At 42.4% G+C, this 14133-nt stretch overlaps 1 protein-coding gene across 3 annotated transcripts in view; it reads left to right on the forward strand.

Moving 5' to 3' along the window:
* The window catches only part of Chn1 (chimerin 1), a 152037-nt gene that overhangs the window by 103141 nt on the left and 34763 nt on the right, over positions 1 to 14133 (forward strand). For 2 of the 3 annotated variants that reach the window (XM_060390437.1, XM_060390438.1), the window contains one exon: positions 2877 to 2954. In XM_060390437.1, the coding sequence (XP_060246420.1) occupies positions 2877 to 2954 (78 nt within the window). Of the gene's footprint in view, positions 1 to 2208; positions 2537 to 2876; positions 2955 to 14133 lie in introns of those variants that run through there. The other variant, XM_060390440.1, reaches the window with a different exon arrangement.

Here is a 14133-nt window from a genome sequence, read left to right on the forward strand (position 1 = left end):
ATGGAAAACAAAACAAACAAACCTACTGCTTGGATTACACCCATAAAGGAACTTTGTTTTATACATTGTTGAAAAACAAATACCATTACGTTTGCCTTTGGAGTCTTTTTTTGTTTTTGTATTTTTTTTAGTCAGATGCCTACTGAGGACTGGGTTACCATGACTTTAGTTTGACATCTCCAAGGAGTTGACTGACCCTATGTTTCCAGTTATCACATGACAACTAGGTTTAAGCTGAAGAATCACTTATGGTAGACAAGAAAACTGGTTTCCAATGATCTCCTCTCAGAAGCACCATTTTATAATCTATCAGTCATCTGAGGCTAAATCTGTGAAACTGAACCATGCTTGCAGTAGATGTTAATGTCTGTCTTTATCTTTCATTTGCTTAATTTTTTTTTAACAACGGATCTGGAAATATAGTGCGATGGGAATATAGAGTGCTCGACTATCATGCCTGAGGCCCTGGATTCAATTTCTCGTAGTTAATAATAACAACAAAAAGAATAAAAGGGACTATCTATAGACTCAAGAAAATAAAGATAATTGGACATGTTTTCAAGTCAGTTCATGGGCTGGAGAGATGGCTCAGGAGGTAAAGGGCTTCCTGTGCAAGCGTGAGGACCTGAGTTTGGATCCCAGCCCCCGCAGAAAAGCTGGGCATGGCGGAGTGTGTCTGGGCAAGGGAGCAGAGACAGAGGCAGGTGGAGACCTGTTGCCCATAGGTTATTGGCCAGTTAGACTGCCCACGCCAGTGAGCTTCATGTTCAGTAAGTGACATAGTCTCAGACAATAGCTGTCATTGATCTCTGGTCCTTACAGGTTCTCTCTCACACACACACACAAACATGCACGCATGCTCTTAATGGCCAGTGTCTTAATGTAATTTAAGGATGTCTCGTATCTTGTTAAATTAGAGTTTTTGTTGGAATACCTCCTATAGTTTGTGAAGTCTGAGATGTGTGTATGATGGTTAGTTGACTAAATTTCTGGTTTGGTTTGGTTTGGTTTGGTTTGGTTTGGTTTGGGTCTCAAGTTCAAACCGAGGTCCTTGCACATTCCAAACACATGCTTCTACAGCTAAGCTACAGCCTCCAACCCCCAGTTCATTACAATACAGAATTTTAGATTCCTCAAATGCAGTGTAAGATTCATTATATAACAAGTACATGAAAACAGATAGCAGACGATCAGAAAACCCAAATGGGAAAACCTGAAGCCAGACGTGATGGCGCAAGCCTCGAATCCCAGCACATGGGAGTCAGAAGCGGGCAGATCTCAGGGAATCTGAGGTCACCCTATTGCACATAGTGAGTTCTGGAACAGTCAGGGATATGAATGAGATCCTGGCTGGGGCTCGGGGTGGGGTGGGCGGGATCCTGAGTTTCTCAGAGCCCCTTGGAGAACTGTAATCGCTGCTCTTGAGTAGGACTGGGTTTAAGTCTCTTAGCCAGCTGCCCCTTTTCTACAGCTGCAGACATACCAGGGCCTGGTAAGCACAGCCACACTGCATCTGGGGTCTGAGGGATTAGTCTTAACTCTTTTCCTCTAGCCTCAAACTCTGAACAAAACGTCCTGAGACTGGAAAACTAACAAATTGCTGTTCTCTATAAGTGTAGATCGACAACCAGATACACACAGTGTAGACATAGCTGCCCACTAGAGGATATGAGCAGCGCCACACACATGCTTTCTATTCTGGGTGAAAATGCACATGTAAATTCCTTTTCTTCTTCATCAGAACATCTGGCCATTTTTGTTTGTCTTTAATAAAACTGGATTTTAGTTAGCCGGCCTCACCACAGTGCACAAACAAGAAGCCTGAGCTCCCCTCAGTGGAGTAGCTTGTGCCTCATGTGACAGCTTACCTGGAGTAGTTTGTTTGTTTGGTTGGTGGTTGGTTTTGCTCTTAAATAAAAACCTGGTGCTGTGTGCTAATTTTCCAATGCCTTTAATGCATGACTCATTCATTGCTCTTTACCTTTCTATAATTTGTTTGTTTGTTTGTTTGTTTGTTTCTTGAGCCAGCAAGAAAAATCTTGCATGAGAGGAGGGGCAAACAGAGTTGAGGAACGCCGTACTTGAATACTGTTACTGGGTTTTCATTGGCTGTCTCCTCGCGCACTGTGGCCACTCTCATTGTGGTTCCCCTGCAAATCCCTCCCACCCCTCCCCCTCCCGCAAGTGAGTTCGCAGGGCGTCTGTTGCCGGCGCCTGACTGCAGGCTGTATGTAGGCATCTCTCATTCAGAATGGACATTGACACACCGAGCAGAGAAGAAAGCGTTCAGCAATGTATCATTTGTCACAATTGCCTGGCTTTTTAAAAGGACTCCCAGAGAGACATGCTGCATGTTTTGTATGTTAGCACAGACTGATTTCCTTTCCAGACTCTTAAGTTTTCATACGCTTAAATATAGAGCCCTGTTAAAAAAGGAAGAGAGAATTCGCGTGTTAATCGGCCTTGTGAAGAAGTGCTTCATCACCCTCCTGCACCTCCCCGCGCTCCGGCGTGCAGCGTGGCCGCAGCTCTCTAGGTTAGGGCTCTGAGCTGGCTGCTGCATGCTCATGTGTTAGCTGAGTGGAGTTCACCGACAATCGCAGGCTGATACAAGGGTTGTTCCTTTTTGGTGTTTCCTTTTCTTTCTTTTTTTTTTTTTTTCTTTTTTTTTTTCTTTTTCTTTCATTTCTTTGACTTCCAAAATGCCATCCAAAGAGTCTTGGTCGGGGAGGAAAACTAACAGACCTACAGTTCACAAATCAAAACAAGAGGGCCGTCAGCAAGATTTATTGATAGCAGCCTTGGGAATGAAACTGGGTTCTCAAAAGTCGTCTGTGACAATCTGGCAACCTCTGAAACTCTTTGCTTATTCGCAGTTGACATCACTTGTTAGAAGAGCAACTCTGAAAGAAAATGAACAAATTCCAAAATATGAAAAGGTTCACAATTTCAAGGTAAGAATACTTTTTCTGGATTTCTTAAAGGGAACACTCAGTACCTGGAATGTACAAGGTTAAAGGCTCATCTTCGGGTGCCTTTGAAAAATTTGGGTGGTTTGACCAAAATGTTCTCACTGTTCAAGTAAAGAAGAGATTTAAATCCCGGTTTTATTTAAGGAAGAGCTGAATAAAGCTCGTAGAAATCCAGCTAGCCCCATTTCCTCCAATGCTGTGTTAATGTTTTCTTAGTCCCTGTGTACACACTGGTAAGTGTTGACTGATGCTATAAAGGTCTCCAGATCATGATTTGGGTCTTGCATAAACATGTGTTGCAATGTATCTAAATACCTTTGTTGGCAATTTCAGGAGGGGATTAGGTTGTATCTGTTCGGTTCTAGTCAAAGGCTTTGCTGTAGCAGGCATGTGCAGTTGTATCTGGAGGGAACAGATGGTGTGCATCCCCATAGTTTCTGTCTTTTCTCCTCTTCCGTTAATCAGTTGACCACGGTGAAAGGAGGATTGCTGTCCTGGGACTCTAGAGGCTGTGACTGGCAGCTTCCCTTCACTCTCCCGGTGTTGCCTTTCACCTTGCATAGGTTGTTTCTGATCACTGCTGTACCGTGTTTTAGGCAGTGTACCTGAATCTTCTTTTCTGAAGATGACATGTATGTTGGCCTGAGATGTATCTGGATCTTGCCTGTACCTACTGAATGGTATAAGGCCTTGAAGTCGTACCCTTTGCATTCTAATTCAGGGGCTGTGCAACACTGAAGTCATACGTAAGGAGACCCAATTTCACTTAGCAGGCAGATGAGCCAGCATTTCTATAGTAACTTCCTAATAGTTAAAAGTTGTCGAAGACTCAAGAATATTCAATTTAAACAGGGTATCAGTAATGCTGATATTAAAACAGGAATATTGGGTTACAAAAAGGTGTTAGAACTGGGAATTTTGGTCTTCATCTGTTAATTTATTTAAATTTGTTCCGCATGAAGAGTGCACCAGGCCCTCTGTTGAGTGACTTCATCCCAGATTTACAAACCATCCTGATTTTTAACACCAGCATTTATTTTACTCATGCTAAAACACAAAACAGACAAACAACAACAAAGGAAACAAAGATGCCTCAGTGTACTCTGCATACTCTATAGTGAGGAACAGATTGTAGTCTTCTCACCATTTGGGGTTAATATTGTGAACCTTACTTTTCAGCCAGTATTTTCACTTTAATGGAATTGAGACAGTTCAGCAATTCAAAGCTTGACAGAAAATGTGTACATCCAGTCTGAGCCATGTTGTCCACTTACAAACCAAAAATAAACAAGTAAACAAACAAATATCTGCAGGCTGCTGGGCTTTGGTGATTTACAGCCTGGTCTTACAAGACTTTTACCAAGAAAATGGCCCCCAAAATGGCTAGAAAGTTTCTAAGTAAGAATCGGTCTCCATGCTCTAGAAATTTCTGGGACTTCCAAAGCATCTCCAAAGAGTACAGTCTGGTTTTCAAGCAAAACTATCCTGTGAGGTTGCCCTTTTAGCCCCAAGTCAGGTTCTGTACCTGCTTCTTAGCTGTGCTGGTCAGAAATAACCAGGTGTGTTGAAGAATTCGCATGAACAGGCATATGCTTTCCTCTCCCCTGCAGGTTATATCTTTCAGTTCTTCTCACATAGCTTTGTAAGGAGTCAATCCTGTGCATCCAGGAGGTATTGACTGTGTGATTGATTGTGACCCTTGCCACCCAGATTTCTATAAAGATCCTCCCCACCCCCAGAACTGGAGACTGAACCTAGAACCTTCCATGTGCCAAGCAAACAGTACCAGTGAGCTCTACCCTAGCCTCAGCATGCTTGTTTTTGTTTATTTTGGGGTCTTTTTCTATTTTGTTTCAAGCACATAAAACATGGGAGACATCTTCCTTCTCTGGAGCTAGCAGATGAAACCCAGCTGAGGCCTGTTCTTTAACACTGTCCATTTCAAAAGGGCCTCCTGTGAGACAGTGAAGTATTCTACATATTCTTTAGAATCACTAATAAGGTCAGAAGTCTCAGAATTTGACTCTTTTGGTTTAAAAATAACTCTGCTATTTTTAAAATGTGCCTTTGGAGCAACATTTCAAAAAAAAGAAAGAGAAAATGAATGGGTCACACTTGACTTCAGAGACTATCCCCAGAGGAATCCCAGCCCCAGTGGGAGCTTGCCCCACACAAATGCTGGCTCACAAGGGCCCTGCCTCTTGCACACATGTGCAGTCAGGTCTGCTTGTGGGAAACTGGAGTGTTTCCATGATTGTCAGTCATGTGATCTGCCTTTAGCTGGCTCTCAGTGGAGAGGGCTCGAAACAGCCTCAGGCCCCTCACCAAAGCCTCCTTTTATCATGCTTTTCTCTTCTGTCTCCTGAGCTGCCTGTTATGTAATGCTGGCCAGTAGCGTGCACAGCTGTCAGATCTTATTTTAAGGGGAATCCAGAGCACTGGTCACCTTTGCTGAAAACACTCACCAAGGAGAGGCTCTTCAGAGCAGCTGGACCCTGGGGATTTGTAGGGAAAAATTAAAAAGGGATTCTGCTGTTATGTAACATCCCCCCTCCCTTCTCTTCTCTTTCCCTTCCCTCACCTCTGTTGTTACTTATATCATAGAAAGGCTACTATATCTTAGGGAGGTTATCATTTTAGAAATAAATATATCACATTCTGTAGACGCTTGGTTAGATGTCAGTATAAATTTGAGCATAATTCCAAAAGACCTAGAGGAAAGGATTCTGGATACTTTTACCAAAAAGTAAGAAAATAAATGTTGCAGGAGACATGTTTGTCCTGATTTGAGTTTTAGACACGTATACATATGTAATAACATCACATAGTACACTATAATTTTCAGTTTTTATTAATAATTGACACATAAATTTGTACATATGTATTAGGTACCATGTGGTATCCTAATTAACATAAAATTGTATGTACTTCTAACTAATCAGCTTATTTTAAGGGTTACTCTAGTCTGAGCAGATGAGATGGCTCTGTAGGTAAAGGTACTTCCTTGGCTCCTGGATGAAGAATTTGGTCTCTACATGACCTACATGGTGGAAGGAGAGAACCAGCTCCCATCCATGTCATAGTACCTAGAAACACACACTAAAGGAGCGAGGTTTAAAATTTTTAAAGAGAATTATTCTGCCCTAATACCACATGTAGAGGAAACAGAAAGCAAAACAGAAGTAGCCAGCTATCCCCACCCTGCACAGTCACAGCTACCCCCACCCTGCACAGTCAGTTATTGCATCCTACTTTCAGAGACTCTGAGAAGGACTCAGCCTTTGCCCTCGGGTGTTTGCTGTGATGTGTACCATTCCCTAATTGGCCTGAATGCTTAATCTCTCTAAAACCTCTCTTTCTGTGGTAGAAAACTAAGTTCCTGGTCTATGTGAGCACATGGTAGCCACTACTTTCATTGTGACATATTATCTCTGACTGGGTATTTTCTCAGATTTCTATCCGTTACCTCATTTATGTGACAGTGACTGAATCCTGACCTCCCTCTACTTCCTCCTAGCTTAGAGATCCCAGTGTGGTAAGAGCCTTGGATGGTCCTGTGGGCTCCTACTCAGCGACTCGGTGGCCTGGGGCTTACTTAAAGTACCACAGAGAACAGTGAAATCCTCTGCATTTTTTTATTCCCTCCAGTTTGAACTATGAAATGTTTTGTCTAGTTAGTTGCTTAATTCAAAAAATTGTATAACATAAAAATCAAGATTAGACATAACTATAATAACAGGAATCTGACTACACAGGCAACTTACATACTTAAAGAAAAACACATTATCAGTTATAAAGCTAGGGGATTGCTCAGTGATGGAGCATTACCCAGTGTGTGCAAGACCCAGGACTCGGTCCCTAGCACTGCACGGAGGAGCTATAGTGAAAAAAAAAATACACACACACACTTTCTGATGTGGCTTTCGCCTATTCTTTATGGTGGTGTTAAAGTGGTAAGTGGTTGATTTTAGCTCCAGGTACTACTTGCTTTCTGCATGTTGATGGAAGATGTCAGGAATTAATGGATTTACTGTTGCCAAGAGAAGATGCAGGCAGTGAGTCCCAAAGTGTAAATGGTGATATAATTAAAGTAGCACCATAACTGGAGCCTTGCATGATAGGTTAGTGACCAGGACCTCCTCAATAAGTAATAAGCACCTGGCCAGCAGGCAGTGTCCCGCTGCTCAGTAACCAGAAAGGTGGCAGTGGCCACACTCATGTGCAGGCGGTCTTTCCTCTCCCCCCTGGGTCAGATCTGGGCCCTCTGCTCTTTCATTTGCTACATATGGAGAGTTCTGATTTGTTTCTTTTGATGCGGTGAAAGGCTATGTTTAGTGATCCAGCCTTTCATTCCCCTGTGCTGTACCCACTTAGTCTTACCACTCTCTCCCTCATCCCATTCTTCTTTCCCTGTTTGCCATATGTGGAAAAGTGCTGGCAACTGGTACATGTTTAAGAGGTGTTGACTAAATGACTAAGTTAGTACCCAGTGTGACATACTGGACCTGTTATTTTGAAACCAACTCTCATGGCAGCAGGAAATCTCAATACAAAATATATCCTCAGGACATACTTTTGAAAAATCAAAGGAAAACTCTGATAACATCATGTTTTAATCTCTGCACTTTTTTTTTTTTTTTAAATAACAGAGTTGAACCAGCCCAGGCTGGTCTTGAACTTACTATGTAGTCCAGGCTCGCCCCATTTCCAGATACTCCCGCCTCAGCTTCATTAGTGTGGTTAGCCTAATGTGTCTCATTGAGCTTTTGCAGTAATGTACTGTCCTTTATGGACATGAATATGGAGTGCCCTGCCTGAGACTTTAAAGGAATGGTTTTTTCTGCAAGCAAAAGGTTAAAAGGATCTGCAATGTCTATTTTATATTAAGAACATTCCCTTTCTCCTCACTTTGAATGTGGGCCAAAGAAGACAAAAATAGCCAAGTTTAGTACATAATGGGGTTCTTTCTGCCTCTGCAGTCAGACAGGGAAAGGACTGGTGAGCAGAAACTGGGAGGCTGGGAAAGTCACCTAAAAGGTCCCTATAAGAACTGAATTTCTGTTGCTCCCTGGCATAGTGCTTACCAGATGCTGTGGGAGCTAAAAATGATGAGCAGACGGCCTCCCTCTGCCTCTGCCTCTGCCGCCTGGAAGGCCAGGTGCACTTTTCTGTATTGGCCTCTCTGCTGCTCCAGCACTGTACCCTCTCATCTCACTCCACCTTGCTATGGCTTCAAATGCTGACTGCAGACCCAGTCTGATACCCCAAGCACAAGTCTAGATCATTATGATGATCAGAAAGATTGTGCCTGTCACTAATAACCTGGAAAGAAGCACTTTACAGTGATGCTGGTGACCTGAGCATGGTTGCATTGTATTTAACAGCCACTTCATGGGGCCAGAGTTGTTCTGCCTAGCTCAGAAGCCACCCATTATATTCAGATTCTCACAGACCATTACCTTTTAAAGATTTGTTCCTTTTTATTTCCTGTGCTTCTGTGAGTGCCTCCATGTCTGTATGTTTACCACCTAAGTATAGAGCCTGCAGGGGCCAGAAGAGGGCATCAGATTCCCCCAGAACCAGAGTTACAGGCAGTTGTGAGTCATCTGTGCCAGACCTGGAACTGAACCTGGATCCTCTGTAAGAACAGCCAGAGCTCTTAACCACAGATCCATCTCTCCATTAGCTCTAAGATATTTGGTAATCTGGTTTTATTCTCCTAAATTTCATAATTTTACTTCTCTTATTGATAACTGCCTTTCTGGTAAAAATTATCTTTTGCAAAGCTACATAATATTGTTCTTTTTAAAATTTTCCGATTCATATTTGCTAGAATACTATTCTTAAAATGATCTCATTGGGGCAGACATGTCTTAGAAACAGCCTCTTGTTTATAGAAGTTCCTCCCGCTGCCTGTCCATGTGACCCAGAAAAGATCTACTCTTGTGAACCCATGCTAAGTCACTGTTAAGCATTCTAAGTTCTTTCAAAGAACAAGAGAAGCACTTCAACAGCCTTGAAGCATGTTAGCCACAGCAGTCCTCAGAGCTGAAAGGAGAGTCCCTCGGCTTCCCTGGCATGTTCTCCATTTCCTCTTTGTTCACCCCTCAAGTGTTTGTGAGCATGTCTTACGTGTGCACTACCATGCCAGACATGCGAAGGGCAGAGTAATTGTCACATGATCCTTGGGATGCAAATACCCACATAAGGAGAATGAGAATTCCTCATTCTTCTTTATAAGAAGACATGCTATTATGCATGAACATGGGTGTTAAAATACTTACTGATGCCCTGTCTCCAGAGCTCAATGTTCAGTATGTGAATATGATGTGAAATGGCTGTGAAACATCACACTTGTGCTTGCAGTGATGTGACAGCTAGAAACAAGCATACAAAGCATGACTGGACATAGTAGAGAGTCCTTTAAGTTTTGGGCAGAGTTTTGATTTTTGAGGGTGAGTTTTGTTTGTTTTTGTGAGAAGAGCATGAGATCTACCTTGTTAAATAGTTAAGTGCACTACTAACTAGGTACCGTTAGTCAGCAATGTCATCAGCTAGGCACAGTCAGCTGGCTAACAGTGCTACTAACTAGGCACAAGCAGTGAGTAAATCAGCTGCAGCTTTACCACCTTCCTGGCCTCCCAGGCCCTGGCAGCCAGTCTCTGTTTCTATTGTTTGAGATTCCGCATGTGTGTGGCTGTGTAGCCTGTGCTAATGGCCTGGCCTATTTCTCGTAGCACAATGTCCTTCAGGTTCATCTATATTTAACATATGGTAAGAATTTCTTTTTAAAAGCTAAATTAATATTCCTGTGCTGGTTGGCCTCTGTCAACTTGACACAAACCTAGACATATCTGGGAAATCAGAATCTATTTGAGGAATTGCCTCTGTCAGATTAGCTTGTAGACAAGTCCGTGGGAGCATTTTCATGATTAATTATTGACGTGCACATTGGGCAGTGCCATCTGCATGCAGCTGGCCTTGTGTGTCTGAGAAGGCAAGTGGGCAGCCATGATGAGCAAGCCAGTAACAGCAGTCTTTATGCCTGTGCTTGGGTTCCTGCCCGCTGCTTCCCTCCTTGGCTTTCAGTATCCTGTGAGCCACGGTATACAAGCCAACCCCCCCCCCAGTTGCTTTTGGCCAGTGTTTTTATCATAGCAATAGAAAGCCAAAATAAGACCATTTCATTGAATATATATCCATTTTCTTTACTCATCTCTTCATGAATATTTAGGGTTTTTTTTTTCTCATATCTTGGCTGTTAAGAAATAACTTAAATGTTTTAATGCTGCTATTGACAGAGGGTAAAGATATCTCCTTGAGATCCTGACTTCAAACTTTTGGGGTATATACCCAGAAATAGAGTTTCTGGATCATATGGTAGACTATTTTTAATCTTTTAAGGAGCTGCCGTGCTGTTTTCATTAACAGCTGAAGCATTTTGCATTCCCACTGGCACTGTCGGGGTTGCCAGCTTCTCCACACTCTCACCAGCAGTAGTTGTTTCAGTTTGGGGAATAGCTGTTCTAGCCAGAGTGAGGTGGTACCCCATTTTAAGTTTGATTTACAGTTTCCTTTTGATTAATGATAGCACATGATCTTTTCATGTACCTGTTAGTCATTTATGGATCTTCTGTTAGTAAATGTTTATTTCAGCCTAATCGTCCTCTCTTTTGAGAGATAAGGCTCACCCTGCTTCCTTTTCAGGCTTCACTTGAACTCCCGGATTCCAGTGACCCACCTTGAGTAGCAGGTACACACACACACACACAGAGAGAGAGAGAGAGAGAGAGAGAGAGAGAGAGACATACCTCACATGCCTACATGGACCTGCCTATTTTTTGGAGCTACTTGGAAGTGTACAGGCAAGATAATTCGGCTGGTAATAGTGATTGCCAGGCCAGGCTGTCAACCCTTGTCTGGTCCCTAGAATCCAAGGTAGAAGGAGAGAACCAACTCATGAAAGTTGTCCTCTGTCTTCCATGCTTGTGCCTTGGCATGTGTGTCACGCCTATCCCCCTGTGTATACACAGCAAATAATAAAAATAGAACTAAAGTTTTTTGGTGGCTCTGCTATCCAGTGACAGGGATTTCTAATATATTCTGATACTAACCCCATCAGGTACATAGTCTGCATGAGTTTTCTGCCATTCTGTCAGCAGACTTTCACTCCTCCTTCCTCCTTGCTCCTTCTCCTGTTTAAAACTACCTTTGAAGCTCTACCTCTGACATGTGACCGAGCCTCATCTCTACTTGTGGCTCAGTCTAGTTCACAGAGACATCCTTCCCTAGAGGCATGTAGATTTGCTTTGCTGCTGACTGGAGGGCCTCAGTGATTTTGGTTTGTTTTTCATTTTTAACTACATGGAACTCTTGAATAGTATTTACCATTTGATAGAATAGTCGTGAGATTTTGTTTCCTTGTAAATGTAAGGAAGCTGAACCCAGACTGGCAAGGTGTTCCATAATTGGAAGACCAGCATCAGCCATGTGGTGGTACCTCACGTCTTTAATCCCAGCACTTGGAAGGCAGAGGAAGATCAATCTGTGAGTTCAAGATTAGCGTATTCTACAGAGCAAGTTCTAATACAGCTACACAGAGAAACCCTGTCTCAGAAAAGGAGGAAGAGGAAGAATGCTTTCCTTCCTGGGGGGATTAAAATGCAACCAGGACCCCATCTTCCTACTTTGAGCTCTTGTTTAAGCTCATTTTGGTAACAGATGGTGACAGAGGCTCCAGTTCTTTGTCTTGTCAGAGTTTAGCCTATTGCAGAGAGACTGTTTTGTCAGGCTTAAGGCCTGGCACTCATTTGCCTCATGGTATGTCATTGCCCATCTCTGCACAGTATGTCATGTCAAGAGAATAGAATGTTAGTTGGCCAGATCTAAGCCAAAATTATTAATGCTGTTTATAAGAAAAGGAATATCACTGGAAATTCATGAAGAGGATGTAGCATTTTAAAGTGCATATACACCTGGTGACAAGATCTACAGACATAAAACAGCAGCTGAGCTGCAAACAAACGATCCACATCATAGAGGTTCCAGTAATCCTGTCAGTGATAGGACCGACCAAAAGTAGGGACATGGGAAGTTTTAGTTGGCCAATTTGATGCAATTGATATTAACAAAAGACTCCATCTGTAACAGCAGAAAGTATGTACCTTTAAAGTAAATATGCAGTGTAAAAAGAGAGAGACTTGACCAAGCATGGTGGCACACACACTTTTAATACCAGCACTCAGGAGACAGGCGTAGGTGGGTCTCTGTGAGTTCAAGGCTAGCCAGATTTACATAGGGAGTCCCTGTTGCAATGAATTAATTAAATCTGAGGGCCGGAGAGTTGGCACAGCAGTTAAGAATACAAACTGCTCTAACAGAGTATCCAAATTCTGTTCCCAGCACCCACAACAGCAGATTATAATTACCTATTAATTCCTACTCCAGGAGAATTTACACATCTGGCACCTATGGGCACTGGCACTCGTGGACACATACACACATGCACACACGTAATTAAAAATAAGGCAACTTTAAATTTTTTTGAGATTATAATACAGTTACATGATTTCCTGCTTCCATTTCCCCCCTCCAAACCCTCCCATGAAACCATGCTCCCTGCCCTCTTTCAAATTTATGGCCTTGTTTGTTTGTTTGTTTGTTTGTTTGTTTGACACAGGGTTTCTCTGTGTAACGGCCCTAGCTGTCTTGGAACTCCCTTTATAGACCACAGAGATCCACCAGCCTCTGCCTCCTGAGAGCTGGGATTAAAGGTGTGTGCCACCATGTCCAGCAATGACCTCTTTTTAATTGTAGTTATATTTATGTATTTATGTATGTGTTACATGTATGTTGAGCTGTGTGTGTGTCTAAATACAATCTGTCTGTATAATGTTACTTTTATATATGTTTTCAGGGCTGACCATTTGTTATTGGATACCCGAAGTAAGACTATTTCTCCCACTCAGCGTTCCTTAGCTGCCATAGTTCTGTATGTAGGGTTGAGCCTTCCTGAGCTCCCCCAGCCCCACCCCTTCTCGTTAGTGTTGGTGAGATTTCGTGGGTGTAGCATCTCTGACCATCTCACAGCATATGGTCAGAGATGTGACACATCTCACATCTCTCTGTTCCACTGCCCCCTCTTCTGCAGTGACCCCTGAACCCTGGGTGCAGGACCAGTGCTGTAGATGTATCAGTTGGGGCTGGGCTCTACAGCTCTGCATTTTTATATTTTTATTGGTTATGGTTTTCTTTTCTTACTATACTTACTATTGTAAGATTTTTTTTAAGTATTGATTATTTTGTTTTACCATTGCTATTTGAATCATTCATTCAAGTAATGAACCTGATTCTCATAGTAGAGTATTATTTTATGATATCATGTTGGATGTTTTTATATTTTTAGTGACTTGCTTATTTTATGTGCACTGGTGTTATATCTAGATGCATATCTGTGTGAGGGTGTCAGATTCCCTTGAACAGAGAGTTATGAGCTGCCATGTGGGTGCTGGGAATTGAACCTTGGTCTTCAGGAAGACCAACCACTGCTCTTAACCTCTGAGCGATCTCTCCATCTCCATACGTTGGATTTTTTTAATGTTACATTTATTTGTGCTAAGGGTAGGAAGCATTTGAATGCCATGGGATGGGCAGATGTTCTTTCCTTCTACCATGAAGGTTCTGGGGGTCAGATCAGGTTGTCAGGCTTGGCTGCATTGCTAAGCTATATTGCCATCCAAAACATTTGTCATTGATCATAGTAAATGTGGAGGAAAAGCTATCAGGAGAAAAGGATAAAAGTGTAAGGCTTTAAATGTCTACATTTAAAAGTGAAAAGTCATTTGGTTATATCTGTTGTTTTACTTTTTTTTTATCATTATTATGTTTTTTGAGAGAAGGTTTCTCTTTGTAGCCCTGCATGTCCTGGAACTTGCTCTGTAGACCTGGCTAGTCTCAAACTCAGGGGTCCTTCTGCTTCTGCCTCCAGAATGCTAGGATTAAAAGCATGGGCCACCATGCTGTTGTTTTACTTTTTATTACATATTTTATACCTTGTATTATGATTTTAAAAAATGGACAAAAAAGCTATGGTGGTAATACCTATAATCCTAGCAGTTGGTAGAGAGGCAGGAAAGTTATGAATTCAAGGCCAGCCTGGGCT

The sequence above is a fragment of the Meriones unguiculatus genome, chromosome 8, assembly GCF_030254825.1.
Source record: "Meriones unguiculatus strain TT.TT164.6M chromosome 8, Bangor_MerUng_6.1, whole genome shotgun sequence".
In the NCBI taxonomy this organism is placed as follows: Eukaryota; Metazoa; Chordata; class Mammalia; order Rodentia; family Muridae; genus Meriones; species Meriones unguiculatus.